General features: G+C 35.5%; 3 protein-coding genes across 8 annotated transcripts in view; 2 read left to right on the forward strand and 1 right to left on the reverse strand.

Moving 5' to 3' along the window:
• Window positions 1–8,875, forward strand: part of LOC125808920 (DNA mismatch repair protein MSH1, mitochondrial) — a 47,300-nt gene extending 38,425 nt beyond the window's left edge. For all 5 annotated transcript variants that reach the window (XM_049488590.1, XM_049488592.1, XM_049488594.1 and 2 more), the window contains 3 exons: window positions 6,324–6,623; window positions 7,305–8,030; window positions 8,454–8,875. In XM_049488590.1, coding sequence (XP_049344547.1) covers window positions 6,324–6,623; window positions 7,305–8,030; window positions 8,454–8,684 — 1,257 coding nt within the window. In that variant the 3' untranslated portion in view covers window positions 8,685–8,875. The remainder of the gene's footprint in view (window positions 1–6,323; window positions 6,624–7,304; window positions 8,031–8,453) is intronic.
• A 7,052-nt stretch (window positions 8,876–15,927) lies between these two features.
• On the forward strand, window positions 15,928–20,312 carry LOC125808921 (uncharacterized). Its single transcript, XM_049488596.1, has 7 exons — window positions 15,928–16,294; window positions 17,985–18,054; window positions 18,296–18,351; window positions 18,477–18,552; window positions 18,691–18,727; window positions 19,738–19,852; window positions 19,998–20,312. Exons 1-7 carry the CDS (start codon window positions 16,002–16,004, stop codon window positions 20,239–20,241), a joined length of 891 nt encoding a protein of 296 aa, XP_049344553.1. The 5' UTR covers window positions 15,928–16,001; the 3' UTR covers window positions 20,242–20,312.
• On the reverse strand, window positions 20,053–21,927 carry LOC125808922 (uncharacterized). Of its 2 annotated transcripts, XM_049488598.1 has the most exons (3): window positions 21,332–21,927; window positions 20,674–20,848; window positions 20,053–20,194 (listed from the first exon to the last, which is right to left on the reverse strand). In XM_049488598.1, the coding sequence occupies exons 1-2, from the start codon at window positions 21,904–21,906 to the stop codon at window positions 20,689–20,691; spliced, it is 735 nt and encodes a 244-aa protein (XP_049344555.1). In that variant the 5' UTR covers window positions 21,907–21,927; the 3' UTR covers window positions 20,053–20,194; window positions 20,674–20,688. The 2 variants fall into 2 exon arrangements, with proteins under 2 accessions (XP_049344555.1, XP_049344554.1); XM_049488597.1 differs by lacking the exon at window positions 20,053–20,194 and having other exon boundaries at window positions 20,234–20,848.
• Window positions 21,928–22,448: the final 521 nt, after the last annotated feature.

The following is a 22,448-nucleotide window of genomic DNA, read 5'->3' on the forward strand; positions in this document are numbered from 1 at the left end:
GCCCACCTGCGATACCCCTAAACCCTCTCTAGTTTCTTCCGTTATGCAGTTAATTGTTGTAGCCCACAACATGCAACACACTGAGGTAAGAGACAAAGTCTGCTCAAATTCTTCTAAGAAGAAGGATTATGGTTCGAATAAAAATGATGAAGGTGATCAGGGGGAGAAAAGTCCAAGGGACACATGATAATTTTTGAAGAGCCTATGCCTTTACATATGGAAGAACCTCTCTCAGAAAAGGAAATGAAAGATAGAGCCACAATATGGGTGCAGTCTAACGTTCTTGAATTCAGCAGGAGGTTTGGAGCAGCTTTCGAGGGATGTGATAAAATAGCCTTTGAATTACTCATGAAGATAGACCAAAAGAGAGGCTACTTGGATAAAAAAAAAAAAGAGGCTACCAAGAGGGAAAACAACCAGCATAGTGTCCCCAAGGAGCTAAGAAACTTAGAATTTCACATGAACTTTAAAAGACGGGGGGGAACCTAGAGGCAGAGGGAGAACAACACCTCTTAGACTTAAATGAAAATCAATATTATTTCTTGGAATGTAAGGGGGCTAAATGGGGGGAGGAAAAGGAGTTTTATTAGGAGTTTAACTAATCAATAGGGGGCTGACGTCTATGTCTTTGTAGAGACAGCTGAGGGGAGTTGGCAATGCTTTATTCAAAGAGGTGTGGTATAATAGTTGGATGGGCGAGTTCCACTTAGATGCAGTGGGTAGAAGTGGAGGGATTGTAGTGATGTGGGACAAAAAGTATTGGAAGGGCGAGCTAATAGGGATTGCTGGTCAGATGCTTACATGTAAACTAGAAGGTGTAGTACATAATCTCACTTGGTTTTTAAGTACAGTTTATGCTGACTGCAACCAATAATAAGAAGGCAACTGTGGGGGGGGGGGGGTGACATGAATTAGATACTCCTTTGATGGACCATGGGTGGTGTGTGGCAACTTCAATGTTACAAGATTTTCAAACAAAAGAACTGGCAGCCATTACCTGTCTGGAGAAATGACGGAGTTCATTGACTGGATCAGCCATTTGGAGGATCTTATACTTGGAGAAGGGGTGAGAACCACACAACAACCTCCAGAATTGACAGATTCCTGTACTCTAATCATTGGGAAGAATTGTCCCCGTAAATTAGACAAAGTGTGCTCCCGAGAGTAGGCTCTGATCATAGTCCAATAGCTCTAAATTATGGAAAACTAAATCTCAAGAAGACTTATTTTAAGTTTGAGCAATGGTGGATGAAGGTGGAAGGGTTTAGAGAAAAAGTAAAAGAATGGTGGGCATCTTTCACTGTAAATGGAACAACTTCCTATAGGCTGAAAACAAAACTAAAACTACTTAAAGGGAAATTAAAGGAATGGGAGCCGGAAAATAGAGGCAACTGGAAACATAGAAAGGAGGATGTGCTAAACCAGATTGCTAGCCTTGAAACAATCCAGGAGCTGAGAACACTTAATGAGGAGGAGAGTTTACACAAAGCTCAGTTATTCAATGAGTTTGTAGAAATTTCCCAGAATGAGGAAATAGCGTGGAGACAAAGGTTTAGGGTACAATGGCTCAAACAAGGAGATAAAAATACCAAATACTTCCACAGAATGGCTACATCACACAGAAGATTCAATACAATCGAGAAGTTAGAAGTGGAAGGTGTGACTGTTTTCGAACCAGAGGTGATCAAGCAACAAGTTGTAAGCTTTTATCAGAAATTTTACAAGGAATCAAAACAATGGAGGCCACATTTTAATCTCCAAGGGAGTTAAAGCATTAGTGTTGAGGAAAAAGGGTGGCTACAAAGACAATTTAAGGAAGATGAAGTCTTTGAGACACTCAAGTTGTGTTCCAGTGACAAGGCCCCATGCCCGAATGGCTTCCCAATGAGTTTTTATCAAAACTTCGGGGAAATGCTTAAGGAAGACATATTGAGCACCTTGAGGCAATTCCATGACCACCAAGTGTTTGAGAAGAGCCTAAATGCAACCTATGTGGCATTGATCCCCAAGAAGGTTGGAGTTATGGAACTGAGAGATTTCAGACCTATAAGCAAGTGGATCGATTATTGCATAAAAACTGTTAGGTTCTCCATTTTAGTGAATGGAGAACCTGTTGATTTTTTCCCATCAGAAAGGGGTCTAAGGCAGGGAGACCCACTCTCTCCTTTTCTTTTCATCTTAGCCATGGAGGGATATAATAGTATGATGAGAGTAGCTACCCAAAACAATTCGTTAAAAGGCTTCAAGGTCCGCAACTCTTCAGGAAGGGAAATGCAGATTTGTCATCTGCTTTATGCTGATGACACAATTATTTTCTGTGAAGCCAAGGCTGAACAGGTTGCCTTTATAAGAATGACTTTGGTGGTTTTTGAAACAGTCTCAGGTTTATCAGTAAATTGGAGGAAAATCAGCATCTTTACGATTAAAGAAGTCCCTCAACTTCAGAGCCTAGCAAGGATATTGGGGTGTAAAGTAGAACATCTTCCCACTACTTACTTGGGCATGCCATTGGGGCACAATCATAAGGAGCTATTTGGGATGGCATAATTGGAAAGGTAGAGAAGAAATTGGCCAATTGGAAAGCTCAGTATATCTCTTTGGGAGGGAGAGTCACTTTAATAAACTCTGTGTTGGACACTCTTCCAACTTATGTTATGTCTTTATTCCCTATGCCTGCCAAAGTGGAAGAAAGACTTGACAAACTGAGAAGAGATTTCTTGTGGAAAGGGAATAAAGAAGGGAAGGGTTTGCATTTAGTCAAATTGTCAGACTGCACAGTTACATAAACAATCTGGTGGACTTGGAATCAGAAACTCGGGGTCGCAGAATAGATGTCTCCTGTCAAAATGGCTATGGAGGTTCAACACCGAGGAAGAAGCACTGTGGAGGGAGGTGATAGTCAACAAGTACGGGTTGAATGGAAATTGGGTCTCCAACTCTGTGAATAGCACTTATGGGGTGTCAGCTTGGAGAACAATAAGAAATTTGTGGCCTGATCTAAGTTGAAACAGTCTACAAGGTGGGAAATGGGATGAAAATCCTATTCCGGAAAGAGAATTGGAATGGAAATGAGGCACTAATGGTCTTATTTCGTGACCTATTCTCCTTTTGTGCCTATCCGAAAGAAACAGTGGCTGAGGTATGGTCTATTCATGAATGGAATGTTGTGTTTAGAAGGCATTTAAATGACGGGGAGATTGGGAGAGTGGCTGTGCTATCACATGTTCTCAATGGTTTCAATGGGTTATTAGTAGAAAAAGATTCTATCATATGGAAACACTCTAGAGATAGAAGCCTTTATGTTAACAAGCTATATATTAAGGAGGGGAAGGAGCATCCAGGTGGTAAGCTTGGCCCCTGGAAGCAGATTTGGAGGAACAAGGTGCCAACCAAGGTAAAGTGTTTCTCCTGGTTGGTTGCCAGAAGAGCATGCTCCACTCATGAGAAATTGAAAAGGAGGGGTTTCTATATTGCCTCTTGGTGCTCTCTATGTAATGGGACTGAGGAAACCAACAACCATTTGTTCCTCCATTGCAAAGTGACAACACAATTGTGGAACCTTTTTTTGGGACCAACACATACAGAATGGATTATGCCTGAGCATACAACAGATCTACTTAGTTGCTGGATCAGCAGAGGGGGGAGAAGATCTAAGAAAAAGTGGTGGAGTATATACCATCATGCATTTGGTGGTGTATTTGGAAAGAAAGAAATAGCAGATGCTATGATAACAAAGCTAATTCAATAGAGAAAGTCAAATGGAACTGCTTGACTACTTTTTATTTTTGGTGTAAAGAGGAAGGGATAGAAGAAGCTGCACAAATTTTGGATTTTATAGGCACTTTGTAATCTATTAGCCTTTTTGTTTTTTCTCTTGTTGGAAACCAATTTTTGGAGGTCTCCAGCATATCCTTAATGCTAATGAATACAACATTATCTTTATCAAAAAAAAAAGATACTAGCAGAAAGGTTAAGGAGAGTGATCAGTAAGCTTGTGAATAAACACCAAATGGCCTTCATAAAAGGTAGGCAAATTATTGATGCAACACTTATAGCAAGTGAGTGTGTGGACACCAGAGTCAAAGGAGATGATCCAAGAAATATGTGCAAGCTGGACATAAAGAAGGCTTATGATCATGTCAATTTGGGCTTCGTGATCAAGATTCGAAAACAGATGGGTTTCGGGGAGAAATAGCTGAAGTGGATCGACTATTGCATAAAAATTGTTAGATTCTCCATTTTAGTGAATGGAGAAGTTTTTTCCCATCAGAAAGGGGTCTAAGGCAGGGAGACCCACTCTCTCCTTTCCTTTTCATCCTAGCCATGGAGGGCTATAATAGTATATGATGAGAGTAGCTGTCCAAAACAATTGGTTAAAAAGTTTCAAGGTCAACAACTCTTCAGGTTGGGAAATGTAGTTTGTCATCTGCTTTATGCAGATGACACAATTATTTTATGTGAAAGCAAGGCTGAACAGGTTGCCTTTAAAAGAATGACTTTGGTGGTTTTTGAAGCAGTCTCTGGTTTATCAATTAATTGGAGGAAAAACATCATCTTTCCAATTAAAGAAGTCCCTCAACTTCAGAGCCTGGCAAGGATATTGAGGTGTAAAGTAGAACAACTTCCCACTACTTACTTGGGCATGCCATTGGGGCACAAACATAAGGAGCTAGAAATTTGGGGTGGCATAATTGAAAAGACAGTGAAGAAATTGTCCAATTGGAAAGCTTAGTATATCTCTTTGGGCGGGAGAGTCACTTTAATAAACTCTGTGTTCCAACTTACGTTATGCCTTTATTCCCTATGCCTGCCAAAGTGGAAGAAAGACTTGACAAACTAAGAAGAGATTTCTTTTGGAAAGGGAATAAAGAAGGGGAGGGTTTGCATTTAGTCAAATGGCAGACTGCACAGTTACATAAACAATCTGATGGACTTGGAATCAGAAACTTGGGGTTGCAGAATAGATGGAATCTGTTCCAACTTACGTTATGCCTTTATTCCCTATGCCTGCCAAAGTGGAAGAAAGACTTGACAAACTAAGAAGAGATTTCTTTTGGAAAGGGAATAAAGAAGGGAAGGGTTTGCATTTAGTCAAATGGCAAACTGCACAGTTACATAAACAATCTGATGGACTTGGAATCAGAAACTTGGGGTTGCAGAATAGATGCCTCTTGTCAAAATGGCTATGGAGGTTCAACACTGAGGAACAAGCACTGTGGAGGGAAGTGATAGTCAACAAGTAGGGGTTGAATGGAAATTGGATCTCCAACTCTGTGAATAACCCTTATGGGGTGTCAGCTTGGAGAACATGGATGGAATATTGTGTTTAGAAGGCATTTAATGACGGGGAGATTGGGAGAGTGACTGAGCCATTACATGTTCTGAATGGGTTCAATGGGTTATCGGCAGAAAAAGATTCTATTATATGGAAACACACTAGAGATGGAAGCCTTTCTGTTAACAAGCTATATATTAAGGAGGTGAAGGAGCATACAGGTGGTAAGCTTGGCCCCTGGAAACAGATTTTGGAGGAACAAGGTGCCAATCAAGATAAAGTGTTTCTCTTGGTTGGTTGCCAGAAGAGCATGCTCCACACATGAGAAATTGAAAAGGAGGGGTTTCTATATTGCCTCTTGGTGCTTTCTATGTAATGAGACTGAGGAAACCAACAACCACTTGTTCCTCCATTGCAGAGTGAGAACACAATTGTGGAACCCTTTTTGGGGACTAACACATACTGAATTGATTATGCCTGAGCATACAATAGATCTACTTAGTTGTTGGATGAGCAGAGGGTGGAGAAAATCTTAGAAAAAGTGGAGTAATACCATCATGCATTTGGTGGTCTAGTTGGAAAGAAAGAAATAGCAGATGCTATGATAACAAGGCTAATTCAATAGAGAAAGTCAAATGAAACTGCTTGACTACTTTTTATTTTTGGTGTAAAGAGGAAGGGATAGAAGAAGCTGCTCAAATTTTGGATTTTATAGGCACTTTGTAATCTATTAGCCTTTTTGTTTTTTCTCTTATTGGAAACCAATTTTTGGAGGTCTCCAGCATATCCTTAATGCTGAGGAATAGAACATTATCTTTCTCAAAAAAAATATTATCTGTGTAACCACTACTCCCCTTAGCCACCAACTTCTCTCCAATCTTCTGAGCTTTGGCCTCCGTCAGGCCCTCCCATCTAATCCTTGGCTGGTTTCATATGGAGAAAAATATGACATGGATTACAAACCTTATCCTGATCTCATTTAATGGGGAAAGTCTTCATATTTTTATCTGTTATTCATGTGATCCAATTACATGTCATTAAAATGCAGGACACAGAGGCACTTGAGGGAACTGAGGGAATGAAGATAATTGGTCTATCTCCTTATTGGTTTGATGCAGCACGGGGGACTGGTGTACAGAATACAGTAGATATGCAGTCCATGTTTCTTTTAACAGGTCCAAATGGTGGGGGTAAATCAAGCTTGCTGCGATCGTTGTGTGCAGCTGCATTGCTAGGAATGTGTGGGTTCATGGTTCCAGCTGAATCGGCTGTCATTCCTCATTTTGACTCAATTATGCTGCATATGAAATCATATGATAGTCCTGCTGATGGAAAAAGTTCATTTCAGGTAATATGTTTTATATTCTTGATTTGTAGCATATATGGTTTTCTTCTTGTCCTGTTTGCTAGAAACCTAGTAATTAATCTGCAAATAAAACAAGACATGGATGCTGTATCATGATGCTTGCTGCGATTGTTGCAGATAAGCATTTTACTTTTTTCTTGCATTTGCTTGTTGTAGATGATTTTTGCTTCTAAGACTACTTGTATTTGATTGCAATCCATAGTCAGGAGGGATACACAATTCCATGAGTGGTTTTCATTAGACATTTGGCACAACTGATCTTCTTATCCTCTCCATCCCAAAAAGTGATCGAGTATAGTGGATGTTTAACAAGAACGTTGTGCCTGTCTTGACAAAAGAATCTTTAGTACATAGCAGTTCTACTGTGGTTATTATGGTAAAAAGCCAATCTCTCTTCTGGTTATCTTATTGGTTCTTATTTTGGAGTCTTCTTCCTTTGCATCGTTCTCTTGGATTAATCTGTAGGTGCTAATAATGTAAGTTCTACTTCTATCATATGTTTTTTCTGAGAGTGAAGCTATTTCATTAGTTTGTGTATAATAATCTTGACTCTAGGTGTTGGTGTTTCTATTCATCATTTTTCACTTTTCCTTGCTGACATAGTAGAGTCTCATGGCATTTTGAAGGCAACATTATGACTCTTAATTGTCTAACATGCCTCAGATTGAAATGTCTGAAATTCGGTCTCTGATTACTGGTGCCACTTCAAGCAGTCTTGTACTTATAGATGAAATATGTCGAGGAACAGAAACAGCAAAAGGGACATGTATTGCTGGAAGTGTCATAGAAACCCTGGACGCAATTGGCTGTTTGGGAATTGTATCAACCCACTTGCATGGAATTTTTGATTTACCCCTGAAAATCAAGAAGACCGTGTATAAAGCAATGGGAGCTGAGTATGTTGATGGTCAACCAATACCAACTTGGAAACTCATTGATGGGGTCTGTAAAGAGAGTCTAGCATTTGAAACAGCTCAGAGAGAAGGAATTCCAGAAATATTAATCCAAAGAGCAGAAGAATTGTATAATTCAGCTTACGGGAATCAGATACCAAGGAAGAAAGACCAAATAAGACCTCTTTGTTCAGATATTGACCTCAATAGCACAGATAAAAGATCTGACCAATTAAATGGTACAAGACAAATAGCTTTGGATTCTAGCACAAAGTTAATGCATCGAATGGGAATTTCAAGCAAGAAACTTGAAGATGCTATCTGTCTTATCTGTGAGAAGAAGTTAATTGAGCTGTATAAAATGAAAAATCCGTCAGAAATGGCAATGGTGAATTGTGTTCTTATTGCTGCCAGGGAACAGCCGGCTCCATCAACAATTGGTGCTTCAAGTGTCTATATAATGCTAAGACCTGACAAAAAGTTGTATGTTGGACAGGTACATCTTTTCCTTTTTCCAGTTTGAGTCTTAAAGTGCATACTTTGTCTAATCAATTTTTTTATGTGATTTAATTGTATTGAGATGCTTAACGAGTTGGAGAACGCCTGCACATTTTGCATGCCATGCAGAATTGAGCCTTTGTAAAAAATTGTTTTGCTACTTGAGCGTCTGGAGAATAACTGAATTAAGTGTTCTATTTTCAGTTTCTTTTTCCGAAATGTTTTTTTTAAAGTAGTGGAGGTAATTATGTTCAAAGTTATTTTGGGATAAATGGCCAATAGACAGACATTATTGTTTGTTATACAAATGAAGTCTATGGGCACATCAGTGCAAACACCAGTCTTCATTTCGGTTAGTTTGAGCTGTTACTTCCTTTGACATATTATATCTTAACGTTCTTCTTTCTTATTATATGTACAGACTGATGATCTTGAGGGCAGAGTCCGTGCCCATCGCTTGAAGGAGGGAATGGAAAACGCATCATTCCTATATTTCCTAGTCTCTGGCAAGAGCATCGCCTGCCAATTGGAAACTCTTCTTATAAATCAACTTCCTAATTATGGTTTTCAGCTAACAAACGTTGCTGATGGTAAGCATCGTAATTTTGGCACAACCAATTTCTCCCCAGAACCTTCAACCGCGCTTAGATGAACTCATCAGTCTGTTCTGGAAGAGTTCAAAGTTGGTGTATAAAAATTGTATTAGTTTTTGAAAATTTTCAAAGGATGAGTAATTCAACTTTCAGTGGCTGCAGCAATTTTGGGTTAGTTTTAGCTTCTCCACCTGTATATCTCATCATCACCTGTGAAACTAAGGGTTTATTTATGCCTTATTTTGATTTAGCTATGAGCAACACTTTGATACCTAAGTATGAGTGTCCTGACAAAGATGTGGTTTAACCGCTAATGAAGTGAGTGAAAATTATGAGAGACGACTACAACAATATTATTACTGGATATTTGTCATGTTATCGTTTTGGCCTCGGAAAATCCTTGTGTTTGGGTCTGCCATACTTCAGATGATTTGATATATAAGTTGTCCTAACAAATTGTTGTTGCTTAGGATAATAGATTGAAAAAATGTGATCTCTATTACGGTTTACCATAAGGTATTTAGATCACTCGTTATCATGTCGGATATTTATAATGATTAGCATATGCAACTTAAAATCTTCTCTAAGAAAAGCAAGTTCTCTGTGTTTTTAATTAATAAATGATTTGATTTAATTTATTGGACAATGTTTACATGTTTCGATTTATTTTTTAATTGAAATTGGGTTGGTGGCCCATTTTATTAAGGGCAAACAACACAAATTTTATTAGTTTAGGAGCGAGTTATTTTTTTCTGGGAGTTTGGAATATTATTAATTCTACCATAATTTACGCCTCATATACATGTATTTGGTGTGTCTCGAATACATGTTAACGATATACATACAATTAAGTAATACATAAATAAGTAATGTAACTGAAGGACATAAATGAAGGAGGAAATCACGCGTATAACAATTTTGGAGTATTTGATGTAGCACAACTCCTAAAAAAAATCAATAAATCACAGTTCTTCCTATTTTTTCGAGCATCGGTGAATTTTATACTTTTTCTTCTGGAATGTGAATTTTTGGGTATCTTTGAACTGTTCTTTTATGTATCTTATATAGTTTTTCTATGTATCTAATAAATATATATATATATATATACACTCAATGGTAAGATGTATTTAATCTGTTCATTCTATATATTTGAATTGTTCTTGTATGTATATGGTATGTACTTAATGATTAGTTGTATATATTCTGTTTATTTTATGTATCTGAATAGTTATTTGATATAGTTTCTTTTATGTATTTGATACGTATTTAATGATTAGATGTATTTGGATTGTTTTTTATGTATCTAATATAGTTTATTCTATGTATTTGATAAATTTCACCTCAAAGTAGATGAACACGAAGAAGGAACAATGCTTGAATGAGAAAATAAATAGATTTAAATTTCTCTAAGTATTAATAAATTGATTTAAATATTTCCGTAGATAAAATAGAAGCTATAGCCATTGGGAAAATCTAGGAAGAAAATTTTAGGATAGATAGTAGACTGATTTGGAGTGAAGGTATAAATTAAGGAGAGAATTAAGTGGATAGATAATTTAGAGTTCTATTTTAAGCTTATTTTAAGGAGTGATTTATCTCACACTAAATATGATACAAAATTATTAAATAGTACTCCTTCTGTTTCAAATTATGTGACACTTTTCGTTTTTAGAGAGTCAAGTAGTTTAAGTTTGACTAGCAATTTACGCATGGAATTTTCAAATTATTTGAAATGAAACTTATATATTTATAAACTACGTAAAAAGTATTATAAATCACAATAATTGACAATTCAAAATATTTAAAAGATGTATGAAAAATTTACGGTTAAAATAGACTTGTTTGAATCTCCAAATCCGAAAAGTGTCACATAAATTGAGACGAAGGGAGTAATAGGTAATTATATGAAAGTGTATGTTAGATTAGTAGATATAGTATGCATTTTTGTCTAATTAGGTGGTTTTTCCTCTTTTTAATTGGAGTTGGGCCGATGACCCATTTTATTAAGGGATAGTTTCAAATATATACAATAAAATAATTAATTTACAATAAATATAGTCATGTTTTATTTACATAAAAATAGTAAAATGTCATAGAAAATATGCATTAATTATACACTATGATACACTTAAAAAACTGAATATAACTTACATATACATGAGTTATACATTGATTATATATTATGATACACTCAAAAAAACTTGATATAGTTTAACTACACATGAAATATACATTAACTATACATGAAGTATACACTGACTATTCAATTCTGACCAACTCAAAATATCCTCTAAACAATATCAAAATTTATATATGAAATCATCTCGATGTTTTAAGTCTTTTGATATATAATTTATTCAAAATGATTCACATTTGCAGTACGTCAAATTTTAAAGAGGGAGAAGGAGAAGGAGAAAGAGAAAAGAAGGAGAAGGAGAAGGAGAAGAAGAAGGAGAAGGAGGAGGAGAAGGAGGAAGGAGAAGCCAAAGGAGAAAGAGAAGGACGGGGAGGAGAAGAATGAGGAGGATGAGAAGGGGGAGGAGAAGAAAGAGGAGGATGAGGCGGAGGATGAGGAGGAGAGGGAGAAGGAGGAGGAAGAGGAGAAGGAGAATAAGAATAAGAAGACGGAGAAGAAGAAGAAGAAGAAGAAGGAGAAGGAGAAGAAGAAGACGACGACGACGTGTAGCAAATTTGGGGGGGGGGGGGGGGGGGGAAATAAGGTCAATGACCATTTTAAGTAATTTAAATAAATTGATCTAAAAAATGGTAATAATCTTGTAGGCTAATATTTTGCATAATTTATCATTCTATTAATGCTAAAAAAAAAAAAAAGATCCAACATAGTAATTTAATGTGTTCCTCTTTGTATATTATATCAACTGTAAGATGACAATGTTATATTATATCAACATTGTCCTCTGCAATTGTTTCAATCTTCCATATGTTTTTCAACTTTCTTTATAATTCTCTTCATTACCAACGAGTCAGTTTCAATCATCATTCAATTTAGACCTCTTATAATATGACAATATACTACCTCTTTTATATCAATTATTTATGTTTTTATGTTGATGGTTTCGCTGATCTCTTTTGATATGATCTCTTAGCTAGGCAATATTTATATGAACTCCTTTTTTATTTTTTTTCCCCAGCTAACTCAATCAATATTACGATTGATAAACCTATCAATTGGAAATGCAAAAGACCCCCTTGCAACAAAATTGTAACTTGTAAGACTTCTAGAAGAATATAATTTTGTAGGCTATAGAGAGATCAAATAAGACCTTTTTGTTTAGATATCGACTTAAAAAGCATGAATAAAAACTCTGATTGATATAGTACAAAGTAGATAGCTCCAAATTCTAATTTCTAACACAATTAATGCATCGAACAAGAATTTCAAATAAGACATTTGAAGATATTATCTCTCTTATTTGTCTGTAAAAATTGATTCGGCTCCATCAACTATTGATGTTTTAGTTAATATATTTTTTCATAAAATCTCAAGATGAAATAAGTGTTCAAAAATTACGACAACAAGAATCAATTTCCTTGGATATAAAAAACAAAACATTAGAAGATAAACACGAAATCATAAGAATACCAAGAAGATTGAGTACAAAACTTTAAAAAAAACTCAAGATTACACATTAATGCATATAGTTGATCTAACAAATTTGACATTGCTCTGTTGATATCTCAACTGTCTTTTCAAATCCCGGCTTCACTTTGATGGAGTACTGAGTTGCTTCCTCTTGCGCGTAACATTGAATTTGGGAAAATATAAGCTATCCAAACATATTGACATTGCATGACCAAGTAAATACTCAAGATGATTTGGTATATTAACTCTCCTAATAAATCGTTGTTGTTTAAGACAATAGATAGAAAGATTGTGACATTGTGGTCCTTGAAAGATAAGTTCATCATTCTCTGTGCAACACAAAATCTTATAATTATAAAAGTAACACCCATAATTTAAAGCTGGTATATTGGGAATGGACATTAACCATTTCCAATCATCGGGTTGCCTGATCCAAATGTGAAATCCAGAATAAGAATTGTTGCATCCATATGCACTTAGACAACCTTTCCAAGTAGACAATTGAAATAAGCATTGATGTTCACTGGCAGCAATTGGTATTGGGAGCTCCTTCAATTCATCCAATTCCGCATCAAAGTATATGAATGTAGAAGTTTTATATTTATGACAGAGAAATTTCTCATTCAGAGACCAATATACATGATTTTTAGTGCTAATTTCCTTACTCCACACATATGAGTGTGAAATTGAAAAAATAAATTCAGTCGTACATTGTTGTAATGTAGGGAGAGATATTTTCTTCGTCCAAATATTTTTACTCATAGAGTATACAACATAAAATAGGTTATGGATCAATACAAATTTGTAATCATCGGTGATAGAATCATAACATAACCCATAAGCACTAGAAAATGTGTGTTCATGAGATTTCATATATGGACACTCAAAAATTTGATGTTGTCCAAATAACGGATTCCATAACACAAATTGCTTGTAAGCCTTAGATTTCTTCAATAGTACCAAGCCATCATATGAGCATAAGACATGAGCACCTAGGAATCCTTTGAGAGGAAATTGTTGCTTATCTATGACAACTTCATTAAAATTGTTTAAATGTATGAAGTCAAACCCTCCCGATTTTCTTTGTAATAAAAGTTTTTCACGTCTTATGATCTTAGATTGCTCACAGTGAGCTTTTGTGAATGTAACATCCTCGGATATCATATTGTTCCATGATTTTGAAACACATTTAAAACGTAATAATGATACAGCATATAACTTAATAAGAATGTTGACAATGATATCATACGAAAAAACACATGTATCCTCATTGCTACACTCCCCCTTGATTTTCTTTTGTTGTTTTGCCTTTGACCTCATTGTCGAAGCTAGATCAATGCAAAGAGTGGTTTGAACTCAAGTTCTACGGCGCAAGCACATATAATATTCTATTAGGGTTTACTTTAACATATATTTATATCGAGAAAATATTATAAACAATCCCTTAACTATAGGAGTATGTCTAAAATGGTCCTTTAACTATACATTTACCAGTTTTAGTCCTTCAACTATTTAAAAATTTATTAGTGATGATCCATTAACTATACATTTACCAGTTTTAGTCCCTTAACTATACACTTATCTATTTTAGTTCTTTAAGTATTTAAAAATTTATCAGGTTTTGGTCTCTGTCCAGTTTTTATACAAATAACTTAGGTTTATATTAACGAAATTTGTGTCTCAATAAATTAAATCATTTAGCCATTTTCTCAAATGTTTCTCTCTCCCAACTATTTTGTCTTCAAAATACTCTTATGCAAAGAATCTTAACCTCAACAATTCAAAATAAAATTCACGACGAAAGAAAATACAAGTCATAATTTCATTCAGCGGAGGATAAAATGAAACATATGCTATTAATGACTTGAATATGCTAAATTTTACTCTAAAAAAAAGAGAAACGACATAAAGTCACCACTGAAGTTGTCCCGAATTTTCAAAAAGACACATTCACTTTGTGGGCGTCCTATTACCCCACAAAAGTATTGAATATCTTTGTAAAATGACCATTTTAACTCATTTTCTCACTATGTTTGTGAAACACGCAGATGGCATGCGTGAAAGTCTATTTTTGTTGCAAAAAACCAATTAAAAAGTGTCACATTTCAATTGTTTTCTTTATTAATTATTTACTTCATTCAAATGCATCATCTTCCCCAAAATGATAACAAATTGGTTGGTGGCTGCACTTTTTGGTATAAGCTTCCTTTGGAGACATGTTGCAGACGCTCTCTGGGTTGCTTCTAGTTCTGCCCTAAATTCTGGGCTCTCGATGAGTCGATGGTATTGAAGAGAATACTAAACCAAGAGCGACTTGTTTCTACGATAAGATCAGATCTTGAAATGTCATCTTCTCATGCTCATTCAATCTTTTATACAGTGACGTTATGTATTGTCTCGAGTAATTTTCTTAGCTAATTGCTTAGATGGAGAAAACATATTTGATTTGGATACGCTTCATCTTTAAAACTCTTAGCTGTAAATATGCATTTCACTTAAGTAAACTAAACCTTCAATTCCTTGTTTACTCAGCTAGTCCACTAAGAATTTTGACCAAGAAATGTCGAAATTGAAGCAAATGATCTTCAACAATCACTTTGATTGAAGAAAACGAAGAGACAAACTAAGAAATGGAGAACAAAAGAAAGAAAGAGTTTTCTCTTTTTGAAACGATTTGGGTCGAGCTAATTTAAATTAAATTAATTAAAAGCGTGAGAATCACGCCCGTGCTCACATGTGAGAAAATGGACAAAATGGTCCTTTTACAAAGATATTTAATACTTTTGTGGGGGAATAAGATGCCCACAAAGTTAATGTGTCTTTTTAAAAATTCGAGACAACTTCAATGGTGGAAAAAAATTTACTCGCACCGGGTGTTTACACCAAGTCAATGTAATTTTCATTATTACGTGATTTAATGAAGTAAAACACATGTAAATTAATTATGATCAAGTAAAATGAACTATAAATTTAAACACATGGCATACATGTATTGGCTTGATGTAAACACCCGGTACGGGTAAGTTTTACCCTCAATGGTGTGTTTATGTTTTACTCTAAAAAGAAAAAAAAATATTACTTGTTAAATTCAAAATTTGTACTTCAACGAGTTATTGAGGAGAATTTGTTTAATTTTTCAGAAGTTGAAATTTATAAAATGGTAGATTTGCAACTTTTTTTTTTAGTTTTTTTTATAAAAAAAGATCTATTTTATTATTCTATTCATTTTATTTTACGTAGAGAAATTTGAATAGTAAGATTAAATCTCTTATTTTTCTTTCGTACGAAAAATAAAATTTAAAAAATTCGCATTGATTATGAACCATGAACCGCCAAAGAAGGGAACATAGTATATTCAAGTCATTAACAACAGTTATATACTTCATTTTATCCTCCATTAAATAAAATTAGAATTTATATTTTTTTCCTCTTTAATTTTATTTTGAATTGTTGAGACTATTGTTCTTTTCATAAGAGTAATTTGAAGAAAAGGTAGCGGGGATAGAGAAATAACTTTAAAAATGAGTTACAGATTTAATTTCACGAAGAATTCTATTAATATAAATCTAAGCTATTTATATTTAAAAATAAACAAAAAATGACTAAAACCAATAACTGCATAATTAAGGAACTAAAACTGATAAGCCTAATAGTAAGCTTTTGAATAGTTATAGGACTAATGGTAATTTTATAATTCTTATTCTTCTTCTTCCCACGAAATTCCCAAAAACCTTCTCTTCTCTGCAAAAACTCACCATTGAAGGAACCCCAAATGGACCAAGTGGTGGAAGAAGTAGAAAATGTGAAGAAAGAGTTGGAAGAAACATACAAACAGACCCAAGAACACATCAAATCTATACATGAATATGGAAAATCAGGAACAACAAGATTAATTTCAGAAGAGAAAAGCTCACTTCCAAGATTGAATGGTCTTGCTCAAGATGGGATGAATCTGCTTCAATCACTTCAATTTAAGCTTGATCTCTTAGCCCCACAACTCCCTTCAGATGATCAAGTTGAAAAAACTCAGTCTTTGGCACAATCATGGAAATCCCAGATCCAAAGGTAGCTAAAAAAATATGCATTTTTGGTTTGTTTTATATGAATTATATGTATCCCTTTATTTGGACCCGTTTGGGTTATTCTAACTGTAGAATGGTAATGTGAGGAATTTAGAAAATTTGGGGTTGGGAAGTTGAAATAGAAATGGGGATGATTTCAAATTTATTGCTTTCAGCTGGGATGGAGCCAAGTAAACCCCTTCGGTGGAAAATTACACTGCTTGGAATTCAGAATTTTGGGGTTGGGAAGTTGAATAAGAAATGGGGATGATTTCAAGTTTCTTGCTTTCAGCAGGGGCGGAGCCAAGTAGGGTCATCCAAACCCCTTTCGATGGAAAATTACATTGTTTATACGCGGTTTTAAAAAAAAGTATAATATAGTAGATGTTGAATTCCCTTTGGCTTCTTTCTGTGTTTACTTTTCATATTTGAACTCCCTTAGTGTATACTGTCTCTGCCATTGATGATCGAGTCAAGAAGTCTCCATCCCGAACTAGTTGGTCCAGCTATATTTGGTTATTCTTCACTATTTGCATCTGTTTCATTTCCCATACTGTGTAGAAGAGTAATGTGTGGAAGTCAGAGACTTTTGGTTCAGATTAGGAAAGATTAAAATTGTCTTGTTTTTAGTTTTTCTTACTTGGTAATACAATATGGATCTTGTCAAAATATGGTGTTAGCTTGTCTGGTTGACAATTAAACTGAATTGGCGTGTATATAACTTAGTAGAGACATTCTATTGGATGAATTGATCTCCAGAAGGATAAAATTTTCCAAATTGCTTTAGTTTCAACTGTGAATATATCTTTATGTAGAGTTCTCTACTTGTTGGTGTACCTCTTGTACACGGGAGATTTCTCATTATCAATAAAATTACGCTTGGTAAAAAATGTGAAGGTTAAAATAGATGTGCTGCAATGCAAGATTGGACAAGACTAGAAACAGTCATATCAAAACAAGGTATGCAAATAACACACATAGAGGATAAGATATGAGAAGGTTGTCTGAATGATTTGTCCATGTATCACGTTGGTCTCTGAATGTACCAGTTCGTAAGTGTCGCATTATGGTGATTGATGTTACTAAAAGGGATACAGAAGATCTAAAATCATATGGAGGGAAGTTGTGTAAAAACACCTAACTCTCCTAGAGTCATTGTGGATAAAGCTAAGAACACAACAATAGAAGTAAAGGATCCATATATTCGATACCAATTATAGTTGGCTGTAAAGTATAGCGTGTAGTTACATTAAGTTTGGATATAAATAAGAATGATATTTAGGGAACTCCTAGTCTGGAGAACTTCATATCTGTCTCAAAAGATAAAGTACTTACCAATATTGGAATCAAATATGCTTTAATAGAGTGAAACGGATTATAGAGGATTTATATGGCCAACCCCAACTAGTTTGAGATTGAGGCATAGTTGGTTGTTGTTGTTTTCCTCTTGAAAAAACTCCCTTCCAGGAAATAAGGAATCAATGATATATGCTTTTGGTTGATTTTTTATAGCTTTCTTTGGGTATCATCTTCTGTTTAAGATTTGGACTATTTGTGAGTTTGTTCACAGGATGTATTTTACTCTCTAACCGTGATCATGGTGGAAATGTGATACTATTTTCACTTCGTGTATGAAGTTAGTTAGTGCTATATTCTTTCATCTCTCTTAATGATCTTTTAAATGTATGTTGCAGCTTGAGGTTGAGTTTAAGAAATGCTAATTTACAAGCAAAGGCAAACATGAGGAAAGCTGCTCAAGAAGAGGTACTTTGTTTATTTGTATAGAAGATAAGTACCATTTAGCATGTCAGAATTATTAACTTGTCAACATCCTGCATTTTATCCCTTATTGTGGCTAATAGCTATAACTCACAAAAGATTTCATGCTGACATATGCCTTGATAGTGATGTCGAACCATGGAAATCTCTTACCAGCAATTTCTCCTCTTTTGGACCGATATTTGGAAAATGTGTCATTCTAAAATCTGCCTTCATATGATGTCAGAGGGAGCTTCTTTTGGGAGGTGGGGAAGAATCTACAGTTCGCAGACGAAATCTACAGTATGTGGTACCCTTTTAGTCTTTATGTTGTCATGGTTATATCCACTTTAAAAGTTCATATGTCTGTGCTTTTGAGGGCAGAAAAATCACAATGTTTCTTTCTAAATTATGAATCTATTTGCCAGAACAAAAGCTGGAATGACATCTGCAGCTGAAAGCATCACGGAGAGCCTGCGCCGCACTCGCCAACTTATGGTTCAGGTTATTGCCCTCTTTCTTCTATTTTCATTTGCTTGGTTTAAGGTCTTCTTTTTATTTTTTTGCCTGATGTATTTATTTATGAGCTTTTTATGTTGCATAACACTGCTTGTTCTCTTGTCCTTTGTAATATGCTTACAGGAGGTTGAAAGAAGTGCAAGCACTCTAATGACAGTTGGTAAGTACCTTTCCGTGTTTATGAATGACATTCACTCTTGTCATGCTATGTCTTTATTATTAGTTTATCTTATGTTTCTTCATCCAGATGACGTTTCTCTTGTCTTCTGTGTTGTTGTAACTTCTAAAAAAAGAAAAATTGATTGCATGAAATGGATGTTTAAGGAAGAGGTCATATTGAGATGAAAGGTTCTTTTCTTTTCTTTTCTTCTAAATTTCCCCCCTTTTCTCTTCTTCTCTTTAAGGGGGATATTATATATTTCTTTAAAGAATGGTGTTATAACGGAAGACACATCAAAGAATGCAGTTCTTCATACCATACAAAAAAGATGATAGGATTGCTTCTGGACATATGTTAGGAAGTGTATCAAACATTCTAAAGAATAAATTTTTTGTAGTTACAATAAAAACAAGTCCAGTTTGAAAAGTATTCTGTTTGCTTTTGAATAAATTTTACTTTTGTTACTTTTGATTATGCATCTGAAGTAGTGGAAAATAAAACATTGTAAGCCTCAATTTCAGATATATGCCATTTTTGTTGGCTAATCAAAGCTCAACTTACAGATAAGCATTGTTCCTTATATAAAAAAGATGAGTTAGGCCTTGTGTTATTTGGACTGATCACCCAGGTTATCTACTAGTCAAGTGCACTTAAATATGTTTACCTTACTGTAAAAGTAGCCCTATAGATTAACACTATCTGCAGTATAAAAGCTTAATTAATGGTTGTAAGGAAAAATATAACTAGAACATGACCAGAAAATACATTGATGTTATTCATTACATGACTCGATGGATCTACTTATCCAATGTGGTACGTTGTGCATGAATCGGTTTGGTTTCTTTGACGGGGCAATGATGTGTTCAAGAGATACACCTAGAGCTTTGTTATCCAATTTTTTTGTGATGGTGACTGCTTCCATGACTTTTGGATGCCATTCTTCATATCCTAAATGTGAAAAGTATGTAAGTCGAGGCTAGATGACAATGTACATATTCTGGATACTGCAGATGAATCAACAGGCGTATTAACGAAAGCCGAGAGTGAATACAAGGGCCACCGCTCCTTGCTTTCACGAACTCGGAACCTTCTGTCCACAATGCAACGGCAGGACATTCTGGACAGGTATCATGTGATAATGACTTTGTAAAATAACATTGACCTTTTCTTTGCACCTGTACTGCTGAGTTTATAATGCCATTGCAATTTAATTACGTTGTTTGGAAATGTATTTAACCTCAACTGCAACACTAACACAATCTGTGAACAGGGTGATACTGGTGGTTGGATTTATTATTTTCTCCTTGGCAGTGCTTTACGTGGTTTCAAAGCGTATGGGGCTGCTCAAGTTACAGCGTAAGCTCATTGAAGCTGTGAAGTCCGGTACAGCTGGACAGATGGAGATAATAGCTGGAGCTGGTAGACAAGGTGCAAATGTTGCTCAGGTTCAGATGAATCCTGTTGTACCTGAGTTAAATGTACCCTTAGAACAAGCTATGCATGATGAACTTTAAATTCTCTATAACTTTGTACATTTTCTTTGTTACATGCAATTTCATCTATGAAGCTTCATATCTTGGTTACAAGAAATCATATATTCGTTTGTTTCCTTTATTCACAGCTAGCGTTGATCCTTCACCGGTTATATGTTTTTTGATCTTGGTATTGTAGAGACAGATAAACAGTGTATGCCCAGTAACTTTCAGAGAATACATGTACAATACTTTGTGTGTTCTTGCACTTTGACATTACATAAGCCTTCCCAGTGATTGTAGCAGAATGAAATGACATCTATTCCTATTTTATATCCACAAAATTGACAAACAGCAACTCTTTTGTAGATAGAACCAAATAAAATAGAGAAGTATATAGAGTGCAAGCCATTCAGTACCAGAAAAAGGAAGATGAAACTATACCAGAAAAAGGAAGATGAAACTATCTTATACATGTAAAAATTAGGATTATGCTAAGAGCCAGAAATTTCTATGAGTTTTGGTATTGAGAAGATATCCTGCTGTTTGGCCCTTCTTCTGAACTGCAACACAGGTGCATTTGCTGTTGTCAATCAAATAATCTGCCATATCCAGCCCCAGCCCTCTTAGTGATACACTTCTTTTAGGCCTGCCACACAAATGCAGGATGATTCATATTTATTCAACCGTAAAACGAAGAAATAGAGGAGGTTTGTCTCTGTGTGTGTGTGTTGGGGAGGGAGGGGCTTCATTGTCGTATAGGGGCGGAGCTGGTCAGATGAACACCCTTCGTTGGAAAATATTTCTGAGTATATAGGTTAAATATAGATACTAATAATCACCCACACCCGTCCTAACAGTATGAACACTCTTGACGAAAATCTTGGCTTCGCCACTAGTCTTGGACTTTTAGTTGTCTGATCACACTCGAAAATATGTATTTATTTGTTATCTTTTTACATGGGTGCACGGTTTGAAACTCAGTGGATTATATGATTCCATCCTTCTACCCTTTCTTCTTCTAAAATACCCCAATGGCTGAATTTAAACTCGTGATGTGTGTCTAACTCACACATTGTGCATTATACGACTCATTTTGAAATTAGATAATATGATAAGAATATAAACTCACCGTAGTATTACGTTAGAAAGACTCCTTCTCTGACCTATAACAAGAATATCAATACCAAAAGATGCAGATTTAGCAAGAATGACAGTAGCTTTTTCCTTTGCATTACCATCCATTTCCACTGTCTCTGTACAAACTTTTATCTTAGGTTGTGCAACTGCACATGCATGTTTCATTGTCCCAAGAAAATTCATGTATCCCTTTCCTGTGCACCCTTTGACATCACCACCGTCTTCCGCGGCCGTATGAGAGGCCGCGGACGTTGGCTGTGGTGATGTTGTGTTTGCCAATGACTTTCTAAAGAAAGTACTGAACGGACTACTATCGGATGGGGACGTGGATGTGGATGTGGATGTGGACGTGGACGAGTTTGGCAATGGCTTTTTTATCAAGGCACCAAGGAGATTCCTCCATGCATTAGGATTACCAACATGCAGAAGAATCAACGTGTCATTTTCCGCGACTGCATGGGAAAGCGTGTATTGAAGGGCGGAGGCTGATTCACGGGTTGGATCAGCCACCACCATTATTTTCTTAGTTGAATTCTTCCCATCTGCCATAATATGGTCTCTGGTCATTATTATACGCGAACCGGGCCCCACCACTAGCCGCCCACCGCCCACCGCAACCCGTAAAACGTTGGTTTTTCTACCTAATGATAATACCAGCGTTTGTGGGAATGGTAGTGGAACGGTAAACAAAGAAGAAAACAAGAATATGAGGCTGCCATAGGGTAGTTTTTTTTTGTCTATAATAAATTGTGATTCCTAAAGTTAATGCCCTTTTTGTTGTTTCCAAATGCCATTAGAAAGACAAAATGAATGTCAACCTCTCAAGGTTGAAAGGATAATAATTTTTTGTATTTAACTTATTATTGATATTAGATAATTTTTTACAATGTATTAGAATATTCTTCCTATTTTGAAACACTAGGTCTTTAGGAAAATCAGGCTAGAACCACAACATGCAAATTCTCAGGAAAAAATTGCAAAAAATAGTATATCGTAAAGGGTGGTCTTGAATTTTTAACCTCAAGATAGTATGTGTAGAAAATAGTGTAATGTGTTGCCTATTAGCATAAGTTTCAATTGTATTGACTAACGAACAATTGAACAATACA

The sequence above is a fragment of the Solanum verrucosum genome, unplaced genomic scaffold (assembly GCF_900185275.1).
Source record: "Solanum verrucosum unplaced genomic scaffold, falcon-dt-bn FXZP01000218.1, whole genome shotgun sequence".
Lineage (NCBI taxonomy): Eukaryota > Viridiplantae > Streptophyta > Magnoliopsida > Solanales > Solanaceae > Solanum > Solanum verrucosum.